The sequence below is a fragment of the Lagopus muta genome, chromosome 17, assembly GCF_023343835.1.
Source record: "Lagopus muta isolate bLagMut1 chromosome 17, bLagMut1 primary, whole genome shotgun sequence".
NCBI classification, from domain to species: domain Eukaryota; kingdom Metazoa; phylum Chordata; class Aves; order Galliformes; family Phasianidae; genus Lagopus; species Lagopus muta.
The window spans coordinates 8,212,107-8,234,760 of NC_064449.1; the positions used below are offsets into that span (position 1 = coordinate 8,212,107).

Consider the following 22,654-nt stretch of genomic DNA (forward strand, 5'->3'; position numbering starts at 1 on the left):
TTGCTGCACTTTATGTACATAAGAGCTTCCCTGAACAAAGCATTAGAAGGTGTACGTGTTTCTAGGGAGTAATTTGCATTTTAATGATACGAGGTTTTCATTCAGCTGTTTTCTTTTAAATAAGCCATTGAGCCCAAATCATAACACTGTTTTCCAAGTTGCTGCTCCCAGAAGCACAGCAGCTCACTGAATTGTCAAGCTGGTCTGAAAGACTGATTTCAAGGTTTTGAATCACAGCAAAGAAAATTCTAATCTATTACTTCTAAATTTAGGGTAGATTTTCAAGCTGAGTAGAAAAATTGACAGGAATGAAGCTCAGCACCCTCTTGATGAAGTTAAAACATGTTAAACTGTTGTTAAGATGTATGATTTAGTTCCTGTCCTGAAAAATATCTCCATAAACTTCCATGGATGTCTTTCACTGAGAAGTACCTGGCCCTGCTGGGTTTCTGCTGCCTGGCAGATGCTTCAGCAGTGCTTCAACTTGCCCAGAAGTCCAAGATCTCCCTGTTCTCGACACCTTTGTAGAAATGGCTTGGAAAGCATTTTGAAGGCCATTTGAGTTTGCTTTCAAACACTGAGTTCTAATTAGATGTCCAAATAATTAGGCCTGTCATTTGCCTCTTTAAAGTACTTGGACATCTTTCAGTTGCTTGAAAAGGATTATCTGAAACTGCAGATCTTTGATCTGTGTTAGGGTCGTTTCAGTGTGAATTTCAGCTGCATGCTGTTGATCTGGGGGTTGGACTCTGATCAGTTGAGCCAGTCTCAGTGCCACGGCAGGCTTTGTGGAGGGCTGCTCCAGTTGAGCCCATTGGAAGTCTAACTTGACTTTCATTTCTTCTGTGTGCTTTAATAAAGTGACTTGAAATCTTGAAGGCTTGCTGCAAGCCAGCAGTACAGCTGAGGATTTACATTTGTGTTGGAATGTTCCAGGGCTCGTCCCACCATGTTCCCTTATCAGCTCACACTCCGGTTTTGCTTGTTTCTATTTAAGATTCTGGTAGTCTCTACCAGAATACCTTACAAGATCAGCAGCCAAATTCCTTGTACTCTGAGAGCCCTGCCTTTCTAAGCACTGCTGAGGATTCAGCTATCCTTCCTGGTGTTTGTTTTTCCTAACAGCTCTGTTTCTAACACCCTGAGCTGCAATGGTGCTGTACTCCGTGCAGAGTTTCTATGTAACATACTTAGTCCATACATTTATTTTCTCTTAGTTCCTCTCTTCAATATGCTACCCTCTTGTCCTGGAAGCCTCATTAATTGAGTAGAAACCTTTGTAAATTGGAAATAATTCTGTAGTTATAAAATTTGATATAACTTTTTATAAATGGAACTCTAGTGACACAAGAATGAACTGCATGGACTTTGAAAGAGGACGGTATGACCGTGTGGCAAACTTGCAGAGTTGAAGGATGCTTCAGACTACAACTTTCATTTTTTTCTGTGCCAACTGGTTATTATACACATATTTCCTGTAAGCTTTGGTAGTTTTTGCTCCATCTCTAACCCTTCAAATTCCACCACAGGTTACTTACCAAACAGCATTCATGCAGTAGAGGCGATGCTGGCTGCGGCGAGTATTGGTGCTATCTGGAGTTCAACATCACCAGACTTTGGCATTAACGTGAGTAGCCCTACTGTGCATTTCAGGAAAGCTGTCATTGTTTTTGACAGCCGTGAGGAGGACAAATTAGTGGCAGATGGATTCTGTTCACTTTAATCTTACTGCCACCTTGTGGCACACTGGATTCTCTTTTTCTAGCAGCTACAAACTGAGCAAAAGCCCCGTGTTTTCAGATGGCAGTAAGGATTTGCAGCCCAGCAGTTTGAGTATCTTCAACAAACTCAATGCTGGGAGACTCTCAGACAATCCATAATCTTGGTGAGCTTTTGTTGCATCTTGTCAACTCATTTTCTCAAGGCCCTGAAGAATGAGTACTGAGTGTGACAAGTGTATGTGGAGTGACTTTGTAGCTTCTGAATAAAAACTGAATAGGAAAAATAGAGAAAAAAAGGCTAAAAAAAATCATGATACCCAAACAGACATTACAGCATACTCTGGAAGGTTTGGGTATACTTTCTGCTTTATTTGGATAGCCCTTAGCACATCATAAACAGTAACAAACTGCTTTTAAAATAGAGTCGTGAATCTTTCTTCTGTTTTAATAGTTTGAATTAAAGCAATTGGAAAATACACTGTTTGTACATTGTAGAATGCAGAAACTACCAGAGTTGTTAGGCAGTGTATGCCCCTCAATCTCACTTCATGGTCCCAGTAGCTGGTTGTGTGTATGGAGCTGCTGGCTGTGGGTTAGCACTAGAGGGCAGCAGCATTCCATTGGTTTGTAGTTGAGGTTCTGACATTGGGAAAGAAAAATGATTTAAAAAAAAGAAATCATTGCAGCATGTAATGATCAATCTGTTCTACAAATATTTTCTGCTTGCGTAGAAAATGACAGTATGGAGTATTTTCTTTATGGTGTGATTTCATCTCTCATCTGGGGAGAGGTTGTTCATCTTGTTTGTGTTACAGAGTCCTGGTATGCTTTTTGTCCATGCTGATGTGCTGTTATTTTCAGCACCCAGCTTTGTTTTGTTTTTGTGATAGGTTTTTCTAATGAAACTTAGCTGTGGAGCAGCATTGCTATCAGTATCACTTATCCTCCTTTGGCTTGGCAGCATGTGTTGGCTTGAATTCAAACCCTAAAATCTCAACAGATCAGGAGAGCTCCTCAGGGAGATTGACTCCTACCCGAAGGAGTAAGTGTTCCTCCTGTGCACTTGCATTAGTCTCATTAACATAAATTAAGATTTTTTTGTGTTTGGGGAAATAGCGTCACATTTTCGACGTTCCAAACCGATTGTGTGTGTATGTTTTCTGAATTCTAGAACTGTCTCTTTTCAGAGCTGCCTACACATTGCAAGCTCTGAATGCTATACATCCAAAGACTGTAAGCATTCAGGAAATGTGCTGTCAGGGGACCAGTGAGTTTCCTCCCACACAGAATTCTGCCCTTGGCAGCTTGAGCTTCGTTTCTCTTGTCCCTGCTATTCATTTAAGTGCATTAACAAGAAGGTGCTTCTTTTTGGCCCGTGTATGTAAGAAATTAATGGATATGTAAGTTTAGAAAGAAGATCTGCTCTTAGAAATGTGTGAGGAGCCTTTGGTAAGGCTTAGCAAAGGGCTTAATTCGTGGGGTCCTTCACAATACATAGCGCAGGGCTTGAGGCCTATCAACTAGAAGGAGCTGAATTTGGTGTACCTGGGCTTTTCATGAAAGCAATTCCTTGCTGAGCCATCTGGTTGGATTAAAGTTCCAGTGTAGCAATTACACGTTCCATCTGTTTGTGTTCCCTTTGTATCACACCAAACTGCCCTGTGGGATTTGATCCTGCCGGTGCTAATGAGTGTGATTGGGTATGTTAGCAGGATTAGCAAGACCCTGAGAGTTGTTGTCACCTCTGTTTCTGATCCACACTTGGCTTCGGATTTCATTCCTCTGCTAGAGTACCTTTAGCCTCTGGTTTTTAAACAGGCAGTGTGGATTTGGGGTGCATATCTGTGTTCAGCATGTGTGTCTATCACACAGACATGCACACTGTGTGCGCTGATCGGTCAGCTCTTCAGAATTGTTGCAGAGGAGTGAGCATGCTGACATCCCTAAGACAGATGGAAGTTTGATTCCGTACTCCCTTGGAGATTAATGTGCTAATGCTTTATTAAAAACCTGTTCTGTTGGTGAACCTGGGGATTTTTTAAAGCTAATTGATATAGTTAGATGTCAGTGCGTTGTCACCATGTGTGTATATGTGTATTTAGGAAAAGGAAATGCACCTTCATGCTTTTCTGCATAGCAGAAAGCGTTTTCCTTCAAGTGGTTGAGGAAGAAGTGTGTTAAAGTGGCATTCAGCAGTCAGCTGCTATTCATCTTTAATGGTACCCCTGTACCTCATGTGTGCTGTTCAGAGAGCTTTCCTAACAACGTGGAGATCAGCTGTGCTCAGAGCTCCACACTTCTGCAGTAGGCTTCTTATTTGTTATTATTTCATTGCAACCCTGACTCACCCAGCTTGGGAAGGAGTTCAATGCAGATGATTTAATGGATGGTGGAGACATGAAATAGGTTGTTAGAATTGTGTTATACTTGAAAATCTTGGGATGAGTGAAGGACAGGGACAAGCAGCCTTTTCATGATTCTGCAAAGTCCTGCCCTTGCTTCTGACTTGAAACAACACTTGAATTTAACATCGAGTGGATTTTGGTTTGTAATTCATTTTTAACTTGTTTTTCTCCTTGTCCCTAGGGTGTGCTGGACAGATTTTCTCAAATTCAGCCTAAGCTCATCTTCTCTGTTGAAGCTGTTGTGTATAATGGCAAAGAACATAACCACTTGGAAAAGCTGCTTAGTGTGGTAAAAGGTATTTCACTGCATACCATGCATCTTATACCATAACTGCGTCTCCACTGTCACTAAAAATGACACCTTTGGCTGCTTGTTGCTGTCCTTGCTCCCTTACAAAGTCTTTTTGGCCACTTCCAGTTGCAGAGCTGATATGAGGGGAAACTTTTTTGCAGGATTTTACCATAGTCTTTTGCTAGCTTAGTTTAAATCTGTTGATAGCTCTATCAGCATGCATTAGCTGGCAGTCTGAGTGGGGGAACAGGAGCTGTTAATGCTGCTTTTTTATGCCTATGTGAAGTGCTGCTGAAAACAACTGAAGAGGTTTTACAGCACTAAAACTTGATTTTTACATGTAAGTCTTTTTTTAAAGGCTGGCAATAAATGTAGTCAACAGATTTTTGGGGGAGTTTTTTTAATGTCTAAAACTATATCAATACTCTGTGCATCAGAATTATTTCAGCAATAGGAAATTAGACTGTGTGATGCAAATGGGTTTCAAAGACTTATATAACTGAATGTGGTCAATATTTTCTTTCTTCCTTCCAGGGCTTCCAGATTTAAAAAAAGTGGTGGTGATCCCTTATGTCTCCTCAAGAGAAACTATAGATATCTCTAAGATTCCAAACAGGTAATGGGAGCTTTTGAGCTGTGAATCTCTGAGCTAGGGATGAATACTGCTATCTCTTGAAAATGTATGACCTTTTCAACTCGTGAAAGCTAGGATTTAGCCAGATTTCTTGAGGTGGGTCCATACTGAAATAGGTATTATGCCTCTATAGATGTGTTACTTCTACTAACCACCTGTTGGTATTAATAGCTCTCAGATGAAGGCTCATGATCTTTCCCTTCCAAATCAAAAATGTATCATGGGATGGATGAGAAAGCACAGGGGGGAAAAAAAAGATCTGGATTTTTCCATTCTTTCTTTCCCTTGTTTTCTCTGTTAGTTCTTCTATCTTCAGGGAATGCAGGGAGGCATTCAATTTGGAGCACAGTCCCCATGCTAAAGGTGATCAAGGCTTGAACTGAATTGCACTCAGCGTGTGAAGGAGGTTGGCTGGGCAGCAGTTTCTGCCTCTCTGTGTGCCATCTCAAACTGCTTTGGTCAGGGGATGCCTTTTCTTTGCTTTGTCATGATGGTAGGCAGAATATCCTGATAATACCCACACTGTAATGTGTTTTGTGGTCTACACATAACCTTGTTCTTTTTTTTGTTTTTTTTAAGCAAAACACTAATTAACACACAGACACTCATTTCCAGAGCTGTTAGCAATTTAAACAGAATAACAGCTAAAACTTAAAAAGTATGTGCAGTTTGTGTGTATAGTTGATAGTAAAAGAGCTACCAGGTATAGAGCTAATCTTACATATGAGTTGGGGTAATGCTTTAAAAAACAAACAAAACATTGAGGTGTTCCCTTTCTTCCCTCTTATGCAGTGTCTTTTTAGAAGATTTCCTTGCTACTGGGAAAGGAGACCAGGCACCCCAGCTGGAATTTGAACAGCTGCCTTTCAGTCATCCTCTCTTTATCATGTATTCATCAGGCACAACTGGGGCACCAAAATGCATGGTGCATTCAGCAGGGGTATGTCTTCCCTATGGAACTATGCTATCCGTATATAACTCCCTGTGTTGTGCTTTTTTTTCCTTTAACAGCATCTTAAATCTTAATGTACTTCAAGGAGGAATTGATTTCTGACAGTAATCAATTTCTCAGTAACCCACTATTAAACTTTCAAATTTATTGTTGACTGATTGAAAGCAAATATGGACTAATGAGGAAACAAAATAATTTGATTGCTATGGAGACCTTTCAGAGATGTCAGCTGTTGGGAATGTGTATGTGTCACAAAGCTGGTAGAAGTGGCCCAGTTGATGCTTGCAGCAGCAAACTGAAAGAACTTGAATGGCTGCTTGGAACCAATTTTTGGACACTGTCAAATTTGAGACTCACGGGGAGTTTGCACTTTATCATCTCAGTTTTTTCAGTGATCTTAAGTTTTTGTCAGTTCAGAGCATGTTAAAACTTTCTCTGCTATTGGTGTAGCCCTCCATTACAGGCAGGATTTTTTCTACTTGTAAGGCAGGCAGAAGGTGCTGTCTAGAACCCTCTTGCCAACTTGTGGTAGTTAAGCTGTGTAACTATTAGCTGCTGTCCTTTGCTTCTGCTAGTTGCTCTGAAAGTCATGGTGAGCATCTTGCAAGACTGCCTGTAGAGTCATTCAAACAGCCCTAAGGCTGGGTTGCTTTATGCACTTTGTGTGTTACTGCTTCCCTGTGATACCAAGGGCTGGAATGTTTGCCCACAAACAAATTCCACACTGCCTGCAACATTCTGCTTTGCTACAGTAGCAATAGATCATACCAGGCAGTGTGAGACATGTGAAATGGTCCCTCTGGGACACGTCCTATGTTTGGAGAAAGAAGGAAATGCTTTTTGAAGTCTGACAGCTGTTTGGAAGCTGTGCTGGCTTCAGCCTGGTTAAATACTTGCAGAAATGAATTAGCAGGAGCAGGGCAGGTGTTTTGTTCAGTGATGCATGATAAGCAGTTGGGAGATGAAAAACACAGATGTGGATTAGCCAACAGGATTCCTCTCTGTTGAGGAGTTTTCTCCTCCTGTTTTATCCACGTGGCCACTTTGCTCACTCTCAGTTTTGCCCCTGCTCCTCATCCCAATGATGTTTTCAGTTAATGCTGCCTGAATGTTGAACAAAACGCTGTGACTCAGGACCAGCAGCCACGAGATGCTGCTCTCTGCACTGCCTCACTTCTTGGCACTGATCCTTATGTGCTGATGATGCAACTCAGGAGCCTCAGTGCCCCTGGCTGATCTTTGACACTCCAGATGCTCAGCACTGCATTAGCTGCATGTTAAGCATAGTGAAGTCACCCAGACCAGTGGGTTTTTATCAGCTGCCAGCTATGTCCTGTAATGCTAAATGCTTAAGATGTAAATTGAGTGTCCTACTAGTGCTATAAGGAAGTGGAAGTGAAGCAAGTTGAATAAATGAGCATGAGAGAGCATGTTAGGCTGCAAGCTTCTGAACTTTATTGCGCTCTCCCAGAGTATGCTTATTTTTTTTTATCAGAGTTACAAGTTTGTTTTCCTTGGGGAACTGTTCATGGCCTGTGCCTAAAGTCATTATTAGATTAAAAACACACTGTTGTGTTGGCTCCAGAGTTGTGAAAAAGTAATAACTAAATGGAAAGCAAAATGTAATTTTAATTGAATTTGGTTTTCAGTTTCACTACTTGGTGTGGCTCTTCCAGAGTGCATGCTTTTGTATATGGGATATTTATGTTAACACCTGGATTTCTTCTGGCAAAGCTGAGAAGTTATTCATAACATTTCTACATCCGAAATACAAGCATTTTAAATGTAGATAGTAGTAGTGTATAGCTAGATGGCAGCATAGTGACAGCTTTGTATATTCAAGCAGTAGCAGGTGAATTTGGACCTCATACCAGAGAGAAAATCAGATTTACTCCTTTAGTTTTATTTGATGCTTTCTGCCTTTTCTCCCGAAGTGTGTGCTGTTCTCATGACTTTTTCATTTCAAATGTTTATCTGTAATCTCTTTTCTTTTAGCATAAATTTTGTTGCATGGCTGTGAGGCTACAACTCATTGCATCAATGGAAAAAAAAAATGCAAACCCCACTTAATTTTAAAATCAGGCATGTTGTGTCACTGCAGTGGAGTGACTCAGTGGTTTGTAAACTTCCTTGGCTTAACATATTACATGTTAATGATTAGGAAACTACAGCTGGATCTCAAACAGAAGTGAAAAGAAGATATTTCACTGCTCCACTGTTAATGCTGATGCTTTGAACAGTGAGATTTTTCCACATTGCTAGTTAGTTCAATATTTACAAGCTATATGTATGGTTATGTCTTTTGTTTCTTGAGAGTTAATAGGAAAATTGATTTGTATGAATAATAAATGGTAGCTGCTACAGTTCACAGCAGCTGTAGGTCCCTCCAACCTGTCTAGATGTACTGAGGATAAAATCCTCCTGCTTACCTACCTGGCAAATCTGATTGGTGAAGCCATACTGTGAAAATTATAGCCTGCATGGAGTATTCTGCAACTCCGATGGCTGAATAGAGCTGGAAGGGAAGAAAGCTGTTTACTCCACAAAATTACAAGTGATGTGCAGTGGGAATTGCTGAGGTCTAATGAGAAAGTCTGAAAAGTTACGTGAGAAAATGGAGAATGCAATTGCTGCTGCTGCTTTAGATAGGCCCTGGGATTTACTTCAGTTGTGGTTGGGAGGAAATGCTTGTCAGTAATCCTGGACTGCATCCTGACAAATTAGTTTTTGGAAGACTGAGTACTGTCAGTTTTTTTCTATGTAAACTTAATTCTTTACTTCTTTTTTTTTTTCAGGGTACATTAATACAGCACCTGAAGGAACACATTCTTCATGGCAACATGACCAGCAGTGACATCATTATGTACTACACAACGGCAAGTGTGGCTCACTGAGGCACTTCTAAAAAGCCTTTAATGCATTTTCCTTACAAGTCTGAGAGTTTTTCCCACAAATCTACAAGTTCACTTTTATGTACTTTTAGTTCTTGCTCTGTAAAGAGCCATCCTGTTTAACTGGGATTTACATAAATATATAAATAAAGTATTAGGTGAAAAGTTTGACCTTTCTGATGAACGTCACGTTAAATGTTTCTGATCTAATTAGTGAGGAAAACTAATTTATTTTTACAGCCTGTTAGGGTCATTGATCTCACCTCCTCATCAATTTAATCTGCAAAACAGACTCTACCTTCCTTCTTCATGTAATTGACCGTACTGAAGAAGAGAATTTTTTGTTGTTCTGTTTTGATGGAGAAGGAAACATTTGCACATCTGAGTTCAGTAGAGGGAAGGAATAAAGCTGAGTGACCTTTGGAGGACTTCAGCTGTGTTTTCTTTAACGTTGTTGTAGTGAAGAAAATGATTCTGCAGTCTTCTCTAACAGTGTGAGAAGGCTCATGTCTCTCCTCGTGTTCCTTTCGAAACTTTGACACCACTAATTGGTCTGCAGTACTTCTGCAGGGGAACTGTAATTACCTTGTCCTAATGTTGTTCCGTATTGTGACTCGTGCTTTAAAGCTGTATGTATAGGGAGATGTGGGATCCCTATCTCAATAGGTACTCATGAGGATATGTTATGAGCATTCATCAGTAATGGGTGCCTGATCCAGTCTTGGGACAGGTGAGAGGAGAATCAGTGCTCCAGCCTTGTTTTCTGATTTCTAAACTGTGTGATTGGAGATAATCAGCAGGGAGGTATAAACTCACATGCTGGTTTAAGTTTCAAACCTTTGGATGAGGAAAATGGAGGGGTAGATGGCATATCTTGCACAAGGGCAAGAGGCATGCTTTGTGCCAGCTGACTGTGCAAAAAGTCATGATTTCTCTAGTTGCCCTTGGCTCCTCTATATCTGTATGACAGCAATACTCCTGGGCCTGTGGTAGAGCTGCCAGTAAAGTGGACAAGTAGCTGACAAAGATAGAAAGTAATTTTGATGTTTTCTCTGTTCTAGACTGGCTGGATGATGTGGAACTGGTTGGTGACGGCGCTTGCTACTGGAGCTTCAGTGGTTTTGTATGATGGCTCTCCTCTAGTCCCATCACCAAATGTGCTCTGGGACTTGATTGACCGACTAGGGTAGGTAACAAATCTTAAGTCAAATGGTCTTCTGTTAAAATGCTCACGTGAAACCAACCCCATTAAGGATGCTTTCTTGGTCAAAAGCTTGTATGTGGGGTGACACAGTTTTGGCTTGATGTTGAGTAGAACAGATTCTTTAAATTTCACATTATAAACAGTCTTTGAAAGCAGAAGAGACAAAGTTTGATCATTTAAAAATGGATTCAGACATTTGGGTTCCCAGCAAACAAAGAATTTTGGTTCAGTAGTCAGTTTTCAAGAGCAGCCTTTTCAAAATGTAGTAATTGGGAGCAATCTGAAGAGAAATTTCTCAGAACACTCCAAACTTTTAAGAATCTTTTGTTTCAAGCAGCTCAATGTATGACTCAATATAACATGTTTACTTCAAGACAGAAGTTTACTGGAAAGGCTCAGCAGGGCTACTTATATTTCCATATTTTGCTTTTTAATTCATAGTGCTGAATTCTTAGCCATTTTCTAGGTGTTTTACAAAGTTATTTGTACCTAACAGTGCTCAAAGTGCCCTCTGTCCAATCCCAGGAAAATGATCAGGTGAACAACTGAAATCCTGTGGTGTTGTTTAGCTGCTGAGTGCACTGGTTAAACTTGGATTTTTGCTATTCACCCATTTTTCAAACTGTAAGGAGTGTAGATCTGAGTGCTGTTACTTTATAGTAAAATGGGCGTAATTTTTTTGTTGGTAATTAAAATTAATTTGTTGCAGAAGGTGGATGCCAAAAGCCTGACTTTCTGACTCTCGATCATTAATAATTTAAACTTTGTTCTGTCTTTTGTGCCATGTAATATTTAAAGACTGTCATTTAGTCTCTGGGTATTATAACTGAAAGTTAATATCTTGTTAGAATGCTTCCATTTGGGGGAAAAAAAACCAAACAAACACAACTTTCCTCCCCTACCCACAAACCCCCTAAAAAAACATTGGAACAGGCAGAAATGTAGACTCAAGAAATAAGATGGCTTATTTTTAAGCATTGTTTCTACATGCCAAAAAGTAAGTGAAGATATCTCAAATGTGTCTGCATGTCTCACTTTTGTAATCTGGTGCTAAAAGCGGTGGCCATCTGTGTGGTGCTTCATAATGCAGTCTGTTCCCAACTCAGTTATGTGTTACATATTAAAAAAAAAAGCTTCAACATGTTAAGACTTCCTCACTTTACTGAAGATGCACCATGCTCTCCTTTGGTTATCTTGATGGTGCTATAAAAATGCTATCGTGCTGCTCAGCAAGAGTTACTTCTGTGGACATCAGTGAAAGATCTATTTAAGTGAACTGTATTTAATAATTACCCATCAGTTATGTAGCATTTGGAAGGGAATAAAAGCAGATTAGTCTCTGTATGTGCTGGAGAGAAAGACTTTAAAAATAGAGAAGTATTATGTATTCTATCTGTAAAACAAGAAGTAACCTGAAGCATGGAAGAGAAGTAAGATCCAGTAAAAAGAGAGATTTTTACAAGAGTGAAACTAGTTGGTGTGATTGGGCTGCATGGTAAATGAAGGAGAGATTTCTTCCTTCCTGCCCAGGGGTGGAAGCCTCTCAACTCATCTCATCCACCTGAACGGTGAAGAAAGGCACCCCTGATGGCAGTGGGGTAGCTCTCTTTCCATTTCTGAAATGGTGTGGTTATCTCAAGTGCTGTTCTACCTTGCATCTTGCCTTTGGAGTGAAGATAGGACCTTGTTTTAACTTGGTTATACTGATGTATGTGTTGCCCTAGCTCTGTGCGTTCAGCCCATAGCCCTTATCCCAGTTTGTTTCTGCTCTTGTTCTTGAGTGAGTTTATTGCTGTAACATAAAATGAATTAGCAGGGAGCAGGGCTTCTTGAAGGTCAGCAGAACCATCCAGCTAGCACTTCCCCTGATGGAGTTGGAAGGGGTAGAGCCTTCGTTTCACATTGCACTGGAAAGCTCTTTTCTCTTTTTTTCCTTTACTTGATTTGAGTTCCAAAAATTACCAGGGCTGCTCTGAAAGTAATGCCTCCTCTTTTATGATGTCTGCTCACAATGTCAGATGGTGGTGGTAGGGTGGTAGAAGTTGAACCTCCCCATCAATATTCTGCTACATTTTGTTGCTGTATGACAAATGGGAGTGGCTCATGGTTAGAACTATGTTGAAAAACAGTGTTTTGAAGCAGCTGAGAATTTGCTCTATTGAATAGTGCTATTGTGCAGTTTGTATCTGTGGTAACTTCCATGGTAATAAATAGGAGGCTCCTGAGCAACTTTCTAAACTTTCTCTGGGTTCCTGTTGAGATTAATGGGACCTCAGAGCCTGTTTGTTAAAGGAGTAAACAAAGATTCTATTTCAGCCTGCTGATTTCTTAAACTGGCTTTCATTGATTACAGAAAATAGCTCAGTTTTTGCAAATGCAGTAATTACTTTTCTGGAGGATTGGGAAGGATTCGCTGTGCTGTGCTGTTTTTGTGGGTTTTCTAGAAAGTATGTAGGAACTGGGAGGTGGTGTTTCTGGGCTGCATTTCCTTCATCAGCCCGGGGTAAATGTCTTCCCTCTCTTTCTCTTTCCCCCCCAGCGTTCAGTTGGGTGTTTAATACATTAAGATAGGGATGTATTAAAAGGCCCCTTTTGATCAGAAAGCCAGAGTTGCAGTTATTGCATTCGACACAGAAGATTACATCCCTCATGTATTCACAGGGAACAGATCCCAGAACTCTCTCAGATCTTGCAGGATGGGTGCACTGGTTCTGAACTTCAGTTCCTGCTGTCTGCTCAGTTCAGTACTTCTATTGCTGATGCACAAATTGTTCTCCACACCACTGCTCTGGGTACAGATATGAGGAGTGTCATGTTTCTAATTTGTCCAATGTGCAAAATGGACAACATTCTCAAGGCTGTATTTTATTTATTACATTAATTGAAATATTTAACACGGTGCCTTCAGTGTTGTTGTGAACGTCCTATTTAATGTAATTGCTCTGGGTCTGATTGCATTGTCATAAAGACCAGTGATGTGCAACTGGGAGGTAGAATGGTCTGCTCGGTTCTGGAGATGCTAAGCATGATGTCTGTACTTTAATGTGTGCACTGGCTGTTGTAACATAGGATTACTGTGATTTAATGAGAAGCCAAAAGCAGCCGAAATAAGAATTCTCCCTGAACCTTCCCCCCTCTCAAGGATACATACAGCCAGATACTGAATACTGCCTTTGCATGTACTTACTGCAGTGACAGAATTCATTTATTAAATTAGCTAGGCCAAGCTTCATGTTCAGTTAGACATCTGCAGCTCAGACTTCCATCAGTGGGAACATGTATCTACAGAGCAAATCCCCAACTGCTGTGTTCAGAGGCAAGTATTCTTTGTTACACTGTGCCCCAAAACGGCAAAATTTTGCTATGTTGCAGTGTAACAAGGCAGCAGGTCTGTGTTAAACAGCTCAGTGGCAATTATGCCCAATTAATGAAGTAAATGTTGTAACGTTTTGTGATGTCTTTGGAGCGTTCGGCAGTTAAGAATTCCTGTAAATGAAAGTGAACCTTTTCCAGGAGGTGGGAAGGCTTTGCTTAATATTTAAAGATAGAATTAAAAGTTTCCAAGCTACAGAAATGACGTGTGGTCTGAATTATTTTGATGGCTCGAAGGAATGCTCCCCTGCACTTAAAGCTTTGGGAGACTTCATTGCTTGACTAATCAATGCATGGAGTGCCTTCAGCCTCTGCTTACTGCAATGGGGATTGCCAACCTTCTGAATCATAGTGTGTTTAAATATGTAAAACTTTTAAACTTTTTCTCCCTCTAGGATCACCATCCTTGGAACGGGTGCCAAGTGGCTTGCTGTGCTAGAAGAGAAAAACTTAAAACCATGTAAGCTTCTGAAAGCTATTGCATCTCCTTTGTTGTTTTTTACCCTCTGCCCTGCCTTTCTTCTCAGATTCCAGCCCTTGTCACAAACAAATCTTACCTCATTTTTGTGGGTTGTAGTGTTGAACGGTTACAAACTCTTGTGAAGATTCAACCTGACCTTAGTTTGTGGATTTCCTCCTTTAAAGGTGAAACACACAACCTCCAAACGCTCCATACTATACTGTCTACAGGATCGCCTCTCAAATCTCAAAGCTATGAGTATGTCTACAAGCACATAAAGAGCAGTGTCCTCCTGGGATCCATTTCAGGTGATGCTTCTGTGCTATATGCATCTTAATTCTGTTCATTGCCTTTATATTTCCTTTTTGCTTGTTTCCTACTGTGCCTTCAGGAAACCTAGACGTTGGAGCATTCGGGCTTGGGTAGAGTTAAACTGGAATTAATTCTCTCTTGTGCAGATACCTTATGAGTAATTCAGTATGCCATAATGAAGCTCATACAGGAAAGCTTTTAGATTGAATGTTTCTGATATGGTGGATGTTCTGCATTTTAGATTCTTTTTTTTTTTTTTTTTTTTTTTTTGAAGCAGGATCATTTATTTTGACTCGCTGTCCTTAGGGGTTGCAGGGTGAGATCAAGAAAAGAGTCTATTAACCTACAGAACATAGGGCTCTGAAAATAGCTGACTTCAGCAGGAAATGCCTCTTAGAGAGGTTTTTCCATGCTCCCGTTTCAATTCTTTTGTGCCACATAATTGGCACAGCAGACAGATCTTTGTAAATTATATAATTAGAGAAATATCAAGCCCACATACTGCGTAGTTTGTTGTGAGGAGTGCTGGCTGAGGCAACTTCTGTACATAGAAGGTCCCTCATAACTCCTCATGCTGCTTTGTAATGAAGACTGAGTTTTCCCAGGGCTTTTAAGCTTCGTTTAGTTTGATGTTATAGTCTGACTATTCTGCTTCTGAAGTCACTCTGCTCTTAGTAAGAGTAGTGCTGGATTCTAGACTTGCTACTACAGACATTGATGGTCTCAAATGTGGAAAACTGTTTTGATAACTAAAGCCAGCAGTATTGATTTTGTCTCAGAATTCTACATCTTTAAAGACCTGTAAGTATTCCAGTTGTGTGCACTTTCTCAACGCCTATTTTTATTGGGAGAACTGCTCATCCTCTGAGTGTGGTTGCCTCCTCCTTGGCTGCCAATATGAAGAAGGAATAGAAGCTATGTATTGAGTGGAAGAGCTAGTTCAAGCTAATGAAAACAAACAAGAAAAGATTTCCAAGTGGTCTTGAATATCGAAGTCAGTGCAGTAGGGCTTGTTTCTTTTCTCATTCTTACATAAATGGATTTTTTCTAATGAGCCTCAAGAACCTACTGATATGGATCTACTGGAAGAAAAGCTATGCCTTAAGGAACTTTTCTGCATGAAAGGTGTTCATGTTTGAAGAATTGCACACACAAAACAGGAGAAGAAAGCTCTGCTGTGAGAAATCATATAGCAGTGGTAGTACTGACTGTTGTCTGTGCTGCATAACGTGGTTAGAAACATTTGACAAAGGCAGCAGCCTGACATTCTGGAGTTCTTATAGACTTCTTCTGTTTTAGGTGGGACAGATATAATTTCATGTTTCATGGGTCAGAATGTTACGATTCCAGTTTACAAAGGAGAAATTCAGGCCAGAAATCTTGGGATGGCTGTGGAAGCATGGAATGATGAAGGTACCTATTCTCAAAACGTTATTGCACTTACAGAACAGCAGTTATGATGTTAAGTGTGCCAGTCATCAGATGGCTGTCAGCTGTGAGTAGTGATTTCACTATAGAAACGTGTTCCACAAAACCTTTTTCTGGATCTGTCTGATCTGGAGTGGGAAGCATTACAATGAAAATAAATGTGTAAAAAACAAAAAAAAAACCCTGCTTTTCCATTGCCTTGAGGAAGCACACTGGGCCAAGTTGTAGCCTCTGTGTGTGTGTGTGTGTGTGCTAATCAGCTGTGTTGTTGTAGATGCCAGTCTGTCCTTCCCCTGTGGTATAAGTGTCCTTAAGTTACTAAGTTAATAAGTCCTTAAGCTGAGGTAGGGATGAGTTCATGAATTAAATAAACTGTAAGATCATCAGTCATCCCTTACCTCATATCTACATCAACATTTGTTATTTACATGCAAGATGCTTTTTGCTTTGCTATTCAGTTGTTTACGGAAGGGAAATGCAGGAAGTAACTTTTTCTTTGTAAACAGGAAAACCAGTTTGGGGTGAGAGTGGAGAGCTGGTTTGTACCAAGCCCATTCCCTGTCAGCCTACACACTTCTGGAATGATGAGAATGGAAGCAAATACAGGAAGGCTTATTTTTCAAAATTCCCAGGTATGTGATGGAGGGGGTTGGATGTCGCTCTAGCTGCCAAGTGTAAAGATTGTATTGCTGCTATTGGGAAGGTACAGGTTTGTTCCTGCCCAGGGATAGGCAGGTGCAGCTCTAAAATGAGACTGTGAGGATGGGAACTCCAAGGCATATCTGATAATTCTCACTCCATTATTTTTGGTGTTTTAAATACGGATTCAAATCACTTTAATAAGAATGTCTGGAAAGCTGCAATCCTATTTTGCTCGTGCTCTCATTAGGCAGATATATGGCTACAACAGCTTGGTAATCTGCAATGCAGACATAAACTGCTTGGCATGAGTGTGAAGCAAAAGTGCTCGATAGGTCAGGGAGCAATCCTCCATTAATGAGTTCTACAGCACCTCTGCCAGGCTGCTCCTGCCTGGCAGGAATGGATCCTAGGGGATAAGTGCTAGCCTGCTGCTTCCATTGCATGAGGCTTAGGTATGCACTGCCTCAGACGTGCATATTCTGCATTCATCCAGGCTTTCAGTGCTGCTAAGAGTAAGAGGAAATGATGCTGACAGCCATAGGCTTTCATCCTAATCATTGTGAGAACTCTGTTCATCCAGCTTTTGCATATGCAGAGTGGTGATGCTGTACTCCCTGCTGCCCACCGGACAGGGGCTCATAGGAGCAAGTCTTTGAGCCCTTTCTTTCTGGAAAGGCTTTCTATAAAGAGCAGCGTAGAAGCACAAGAAAAACTGGGATGTGCAGAGGAGATAATTATATAGGAAGATTGAGGGAATATGGGAGTTGGTCAGCATGAGTGTGACAATAAGAAGTAGAAAGACACTGAGAGTTGTTGGGCTGAAGTAATGATGGTTCCGAGGTTTGTGTGAAACTCTTTTCCTTGTAAGTAGGCTTGCAGTTGTAACAGCAATGATGGCAAATTGTGTTACATGATGTATGCAATCGAGGCTTGTTTTTCTTTAGGAAAAATTTAATAGAGCTGGCTTGAATTTCTGCTTGTGACAGTCTGCTGTATTGGTCTCAGTCTTAAAAATAATACGAGAATTATTCCTGTTCTGAAGAGTCAAATCTGATACTATGTTATCAAGAGTATTAAGCACATAAGCTCCTTAGTGAACTGCTGAGACCTATTGTGCAAACCCAGAGAGCTTCTTGCACACAATTGTACACTGTGAAAGAAGTGGGTCAAGAAAGACCAACGGGAATACTGTTACCTTTGTGAAAGATTCTTTGTTTCCTTAAATTGTGGTGTTCAGAGCAGAGTTTTGTCAGTTTTCTAGAGGAAAACTGCTACGTAGCCTGCAAACAGGCAATCAGAAAATAATCTGGGGTTTGATCAGAACGTGTGAGCTGCTTTTGTGTGTGCCAGCTTGTTGTGATAACTGCAGAAACAATCCACGCTGTGTTGAAGTACTGCTGTGTTTGCTGTGGGTGGCTCTTCAGGTACATCTGATGCAGTAGGATTCTTGCTGTACAATAGAAGATGCAGAGTTATTACACGAGTTATTACACAAATGAATTTTGTAAGTGGAAGAATGAGAAATCTGCTAAAAGCGTTGTCATTCTCTCACAGGTGTTTGGGCCCATGGTGATTATTGCAAAATTAATCCCAAGACAGGAGGAATTGTCATGCTTGGGCGCAGGTACAGTATGATGGTGAAAGGGTTTTCCATAAGCGGGCCTTAAAATTGGCAAACTTACCCTTATTGCAGAAAGGCAGCCATTGAGTTGTTAGAGATGATAGAAAAATTGGAGGTCACAAATGGGGGTAAATGTTATGCTTGCATTTGCATTCTAGTGTTCAAAATAAAGGTGAGTGACTGTGCTGGAGCTGTGTGGCTCTGTCACAAACAGGTCTACTTGCAGGCATAAGGTGTGAGGCTGCTGTGTGTGAAACACGAGTTTCTCAGTTGCTGAGAAGTAATGGCACACAACTGCAGTGCAGTGAAGTTCTAGGAAGTCTTCTTCCTGTTTTGTCAGTGTACACCTCTAAGCAAAGGAGAGAGAACTAGCTGCATTTGGGCTACTGTGAGGAGGAGGGGGGAAATGGGAATGGTTAATGCTGGATTTCTCTGTACAGTTTTGTTGTAATGAGCAAAAGGCCTTTTTCACAGCATCGAGTTATTTTAAAATTCTGTTTCTTATGTGGCTGTCTGCATGTTCACTGCATGAAACGTGGAGAAACTTGGTTAACTGCATCATTTTTTTCTTTTGATCAAGCTGTAATTACATTTTAATGCCTCTTTGTTTTGTGTGTGACTTTCAGTGATGGTACATTAAATCCAAATGGAGTAAGATTCGGAAGTTCTGAAATCTATAATATAGGTATGAAATCAACTTTTCACATCCTTTAACTACAACCTTGTTGCCATAAATCTGAGATACGAGTGCTATAGAGGTGTCTGGAAAGGCTGAGTGATAAAACTTGCTCTTTTTCAAATGGAAAATGGTACATATTAACATGAACAATAAAAGTCTGTCCTGTAGACTTGAAATTGGTTGCCTTCCTAAAGCATCTAGAGCAGATAGTGCAGGTGACTGCAGTCAAGTCACTGCAGGTGACTTGAGACGTTCTCTGTAAGATGTTGCTTTCATATAACAAGATCTTACAGGTATTTCAATCAAATTTAGAGAGTACTTCTGAAGCTATGCTTTCTTTTTCCCTTAGCCAAGCTCTTGACACTATTTTGTTTTATCTCATCATTCCTGATAAGTACTTGAGCTTATGTTACAGTAACTGATTGAAAAGAAGGATTGCAGGTGAAGCCGAAAGTGCAAAGGGATGGGGAGGCTAGGATGCACTGCTGAAGCCTGTTCAATTGAAATAGTGTTCTGCTGGGAACGGTGTCTTCCCAGTGCTGTGTGAGGTTTGGAGGATCAAGTTCCCTTAGCTGCAGAAGAGCTGTGTGGGTGTTTGTGGCAGCTGCCCTGGGTCATGCTCCATTTCTGCACTGCGGTGCTTTAGCTGGGTAACAGGCTTCTCGTGTTGGAAGGCTTACCCTGGTACAACTGACGTCTGGTTCTGCCTCCCCAGAATAGGGAACAGGGTTCTGTAGTATAAATAGCAGTTTTAGCAGGGACTGGTTTGAATCCTTACAATTTGAATCTAGTGCAGCCTCCATGAGACTGTCAAGATGCAAACTGCTTCGTATCTCAAACGTCTGCCTTGTGGAGGGCGGTGTAGCTGCGTGCCAAGGTGTGAATCTTCCCTTGGGCACCTGTTGCCACACCTTGTTCCTATGTGATCAGACGTGTTAGATTTCTGTCTAAGCAGCAACTGGAGATCAGGAGACAAACCAAAGACAATAGTTTTGTGTAAAAACCGCCATCAGCTCCATTTTTGTCCTGGGCCTACATACAAGTGGCCCTTAAAACTTCAGCTGAGCAGGAGTTAGAATCTCAAAGCTCCTGGAGGCAAGGCTTGCAGAATGACCTAGCCAGGAAGTCTGCTTTCCCTTTGTACATCCCAGGAAGTAATGCTTTCTTTTGCAATCATAGAAATCCTGTGTTCAGAATAAAACAAAACACGCACTAAAAAATGACTCTTCTTTGATTTCCAGTTGAGGCCTTTGAGGAGGTTTCTGACAGCCTCTGTGTCCCTCAGTACAACAAGGATGGGGAGGAAAGGGTGATACTCTTCTTGAAGATGGCTTCAGACCATGCGTTCAGCGAGGACCTGGTGAAAAGAATTCGAGATGCAATCCGTGTAGCACTTTCTGCCAGGCATGTTCCAAGCCTCATTCTAGAAACCAAAGGCATTCCGGTATGTCATGAAAAATGCTGCCTACTTTTTTTCTTTGTCACCTTGAATAGTAATTAAGGAGCAGTTGTCATTGCTCTTCAAGCCCACATGCATGGAAATTTTAGCATCTCAAAAGTGTATTCGAGCTTTATAAATAGTTTGTCTATGTTGCCTAGCAACATCATTTCATCTCCTTTTCAGCTAAGTGTGTTTTTGTTTTTTTTAACAATACCTAAAAATGCCCATTCTCAGCTTATAAATATACGAGCTGCTTTTCCTCAGTAATATATACTTGAAGTCTTTTAAAGGAAAATATTAGGAAGGTAATTTAACTTAAGCTTTTCACGCTACCCATAAGCTTGGTTTGTTTCTGTTTTCCAGTTTCAAATGACATCCTTATGAAAGCTGAGAGCGCTGAGCAAATTTATGAAATCATTTTGCAAACCGTTTCACTTGTACATCTGTTTAGCCATTTAAAACGTAGCTTTATCACTGTCTTCCCAGTAGCAATAACTAAAAATCTTTCTGCTTGTGAAAGGCAGAGAGGAAAAATGTACAGCTAAAGGTACCGCATGCTCAGTCTTCTGGAATTGTGAGCTGTAGTATTCTACCCTACTCCTCCTTGCTGTATGAACTCTTATTTGGAAGCCCATCTCTTACCTAGGCCTCTCTGATACTACAGCCTCCTCAACAGCTCTATGGACACCTTACTGCAGGATGGGGATGCAGGCTGTGTTGTCTTGAGGCCACATGCACATAGGTTTGAGGCTTCAGACCAATCATTTTGTGTTCTGGTACCTCATCTACTGTTCCAGGGCACAGGACTGCCAATTTCATAATACACAGCGATCTGGATCTGATCTGTTGGGTTATTTCTGAATCAAGTTGCTCTTCTCCAATAGTATTAGCTTTACAGTGCTGTCATAGCATGAACATAAAAGCCCCTGCATCTGACAAATGGTGAAGGTTAGATTTTTCCAGGCTGTGGTTTGGTTTCTGCATGAAGTGTTCAACTTGTAAGCTGCATAAATCACTTGGATGTACAGCATAAAGTTGATGGCAGTGAAGTGTTTATGACGGTCTGTCCCCCAGGAAAGCATGCTTAGATCATTAATTAGTTCACACTTTGACTGAATTTAAAATGGAGTGAATTTTAATTACATTTCAGGTAAATATTCCAGTGGTAAAACGATCAAAGCTGTCTCCTATCTTTCTTTGAAGGTTTTGCTTGGAAAGGAAACCTCTTTTCTGCTACTTATAGAATGTATTTTCTGATGGGGGGATAGAAACCTGTCTAATCCTGACTTTATGCTGCCATTGCCTACTGGTGGAAATAGCACAGCTGTGCTTCAGTAATGCAGAGCATTGTTTTTCATGAGATCTCCAGGTGTTCAGAAACATTGTGGGCTCTGTGTGCAAATCTTCACCGTCCCATCCTGACCTGAAAAACACTGATCAAACGTAGCAGAAAAGGGAAGGTGTGAGGCTGCACTGTGGCTGGGTTCTTAGGTAGGCATTCTTATTAATCCTTCCATGAAGCTGCTGCATGAAAAGTGTAATTCTGTCGTTGCTGGCTTTGTTTTTCAGTATACGATCAATGGGAAGAAAGTGGAAGTGGCCGTGAAGCAAATAATTGCGGGGAAAGAAGTAGAGCAGCGGGGAGCTTTCTCAAACCCAGAGACTTTGGACCTCTACCAAAATATTCCTGAGCTTCAGAATTTCTGAAGCCACGTGTTTGTGGTTGTTGGTTTGGGGTTTTTTTTTTGCGTCTGTCTTTGTTCTGTGTTTGTTTTGTATATACCAATGCTGTATGTAAAGAAAAAGCTCTATTTAATACCAGTGGTTCTTTTAGAAGAAAAAGAAATATCTTGTAAAGTGCATTCTGAAAGGCTCGGGTGAAGCTTAGCTCCCTTTTATTGCTTCAGTATGCCATACGTCCAGCCTGGAAGGAGGAACCTGCCTGTGCTGATTTTTGTATCTATGCCGAATGCGTTGTTTCTGGTTTAGACTCCCCTCAGCAGCCCATCAGATGGGAGCACCATTAGCAGATGTTACAGTTGATAATAGAATATTTCTTTCACAAAATGTTCACGTTTTTAAAAAAAAAAAAAGGAAACTGGATTTTTAACGTTTTTCTTTTTCAATGCATTTTAGAGCCACCTGCAAGGAAGGTGCAGCAGTTGTAACTACTTGTCTGTGAAACACAGAGGCATCCTACGCGTGCGTTTGCATGTTTTTATAAAGCCAAATCATAATGCACTGAATCTATCTGACTTGACTCAGAATAATTCCAGGCCCCAAACAGCTGGTGGTACTTCTGAAGGCAACTGCTGCTCCCTTTTGTGATGGAGCCCTCCTGTTGTTTCAAGCTCTTCATCCATAGACTTCAGGGGATTGCAGAGGTGGAGGAGCAATCGCTGCTGTATTGCTGGCGTAGCTCTGGGGTCTGTCTGTGGAAATGATTGTAATTACTCTGAGTTTAACATCACTGTAGTTGGAGGCAGCGTTTGCCTCCTTGTTTTGAAGTTCTTTACTGGCAGCAATCCACCGTTACGTTAGCTGAAGGATTCCAGTGTGTCCATTTATTGAAAGCTGATGATTTTGTAACACTTTTTTTT

At 40.8% G+C, this 22,654-nt stretch overlaps 1 protein-coding gene across 1 annotated transcript in view; it reads left to right on the forward strand.

The window, feature by feature from the left end:
- The window catches only part of AACS (acetoacetyl-CoA synthetase), a 37,079-nt gene extending 14,425 nt beyond the window's left edge, over positions 1–22,654 (forward strand). Inside the window, exons 5-18 of the mRNA XM_048963876.1 lie at positions 1,530–1,627; positions 4,308–4,422; positions 4,953–5,034; positions 5,845–5,992; positions 8,800–8,880; positions 9,957–10,081; positions 13,867–13,931; positions 14,117–14,239; positions 15,543–15,656; positions 16,178–16,303; positions 17,868–17,937; positions 18,561–18,619; positions 19,855–20,057; positions 21,624–22,654. Coding sequence (XP_048819833.1) covers positions 1,530–1,627; positions 4,308–4,422; positions 4,953–5,034; positions 5,845–5,992; positions 8,800–8,880; positions 9,957–10,081; positions 13,867–13,931; positions 14,117–14,239; positions 15,543–15,656; positions 16,178–16,303; positions 17,868–17,937; positions 18,561–18,619; positions 19,855–20,057; positions 21,624–21,761 — 1,547 coding nt within the window. The 3' untranslated portion in view covers positions 21,762–22,654. The remainder of the gene's footprint in view (positions 1–1,529; positions 1,628–4,307; positions 4,423–4,952; positions 5,035–5,844; positions 5,993–8,799; positions 8,881–9,956; positions 10,082–13,866; positions 13,932–14,116; positions 14,240–15,542; positions 15,657–16,177; positions 16,304–17,867; positions 17,938–18,560; positions 18,620–19,854; positions 20,058–21,623) is intronic.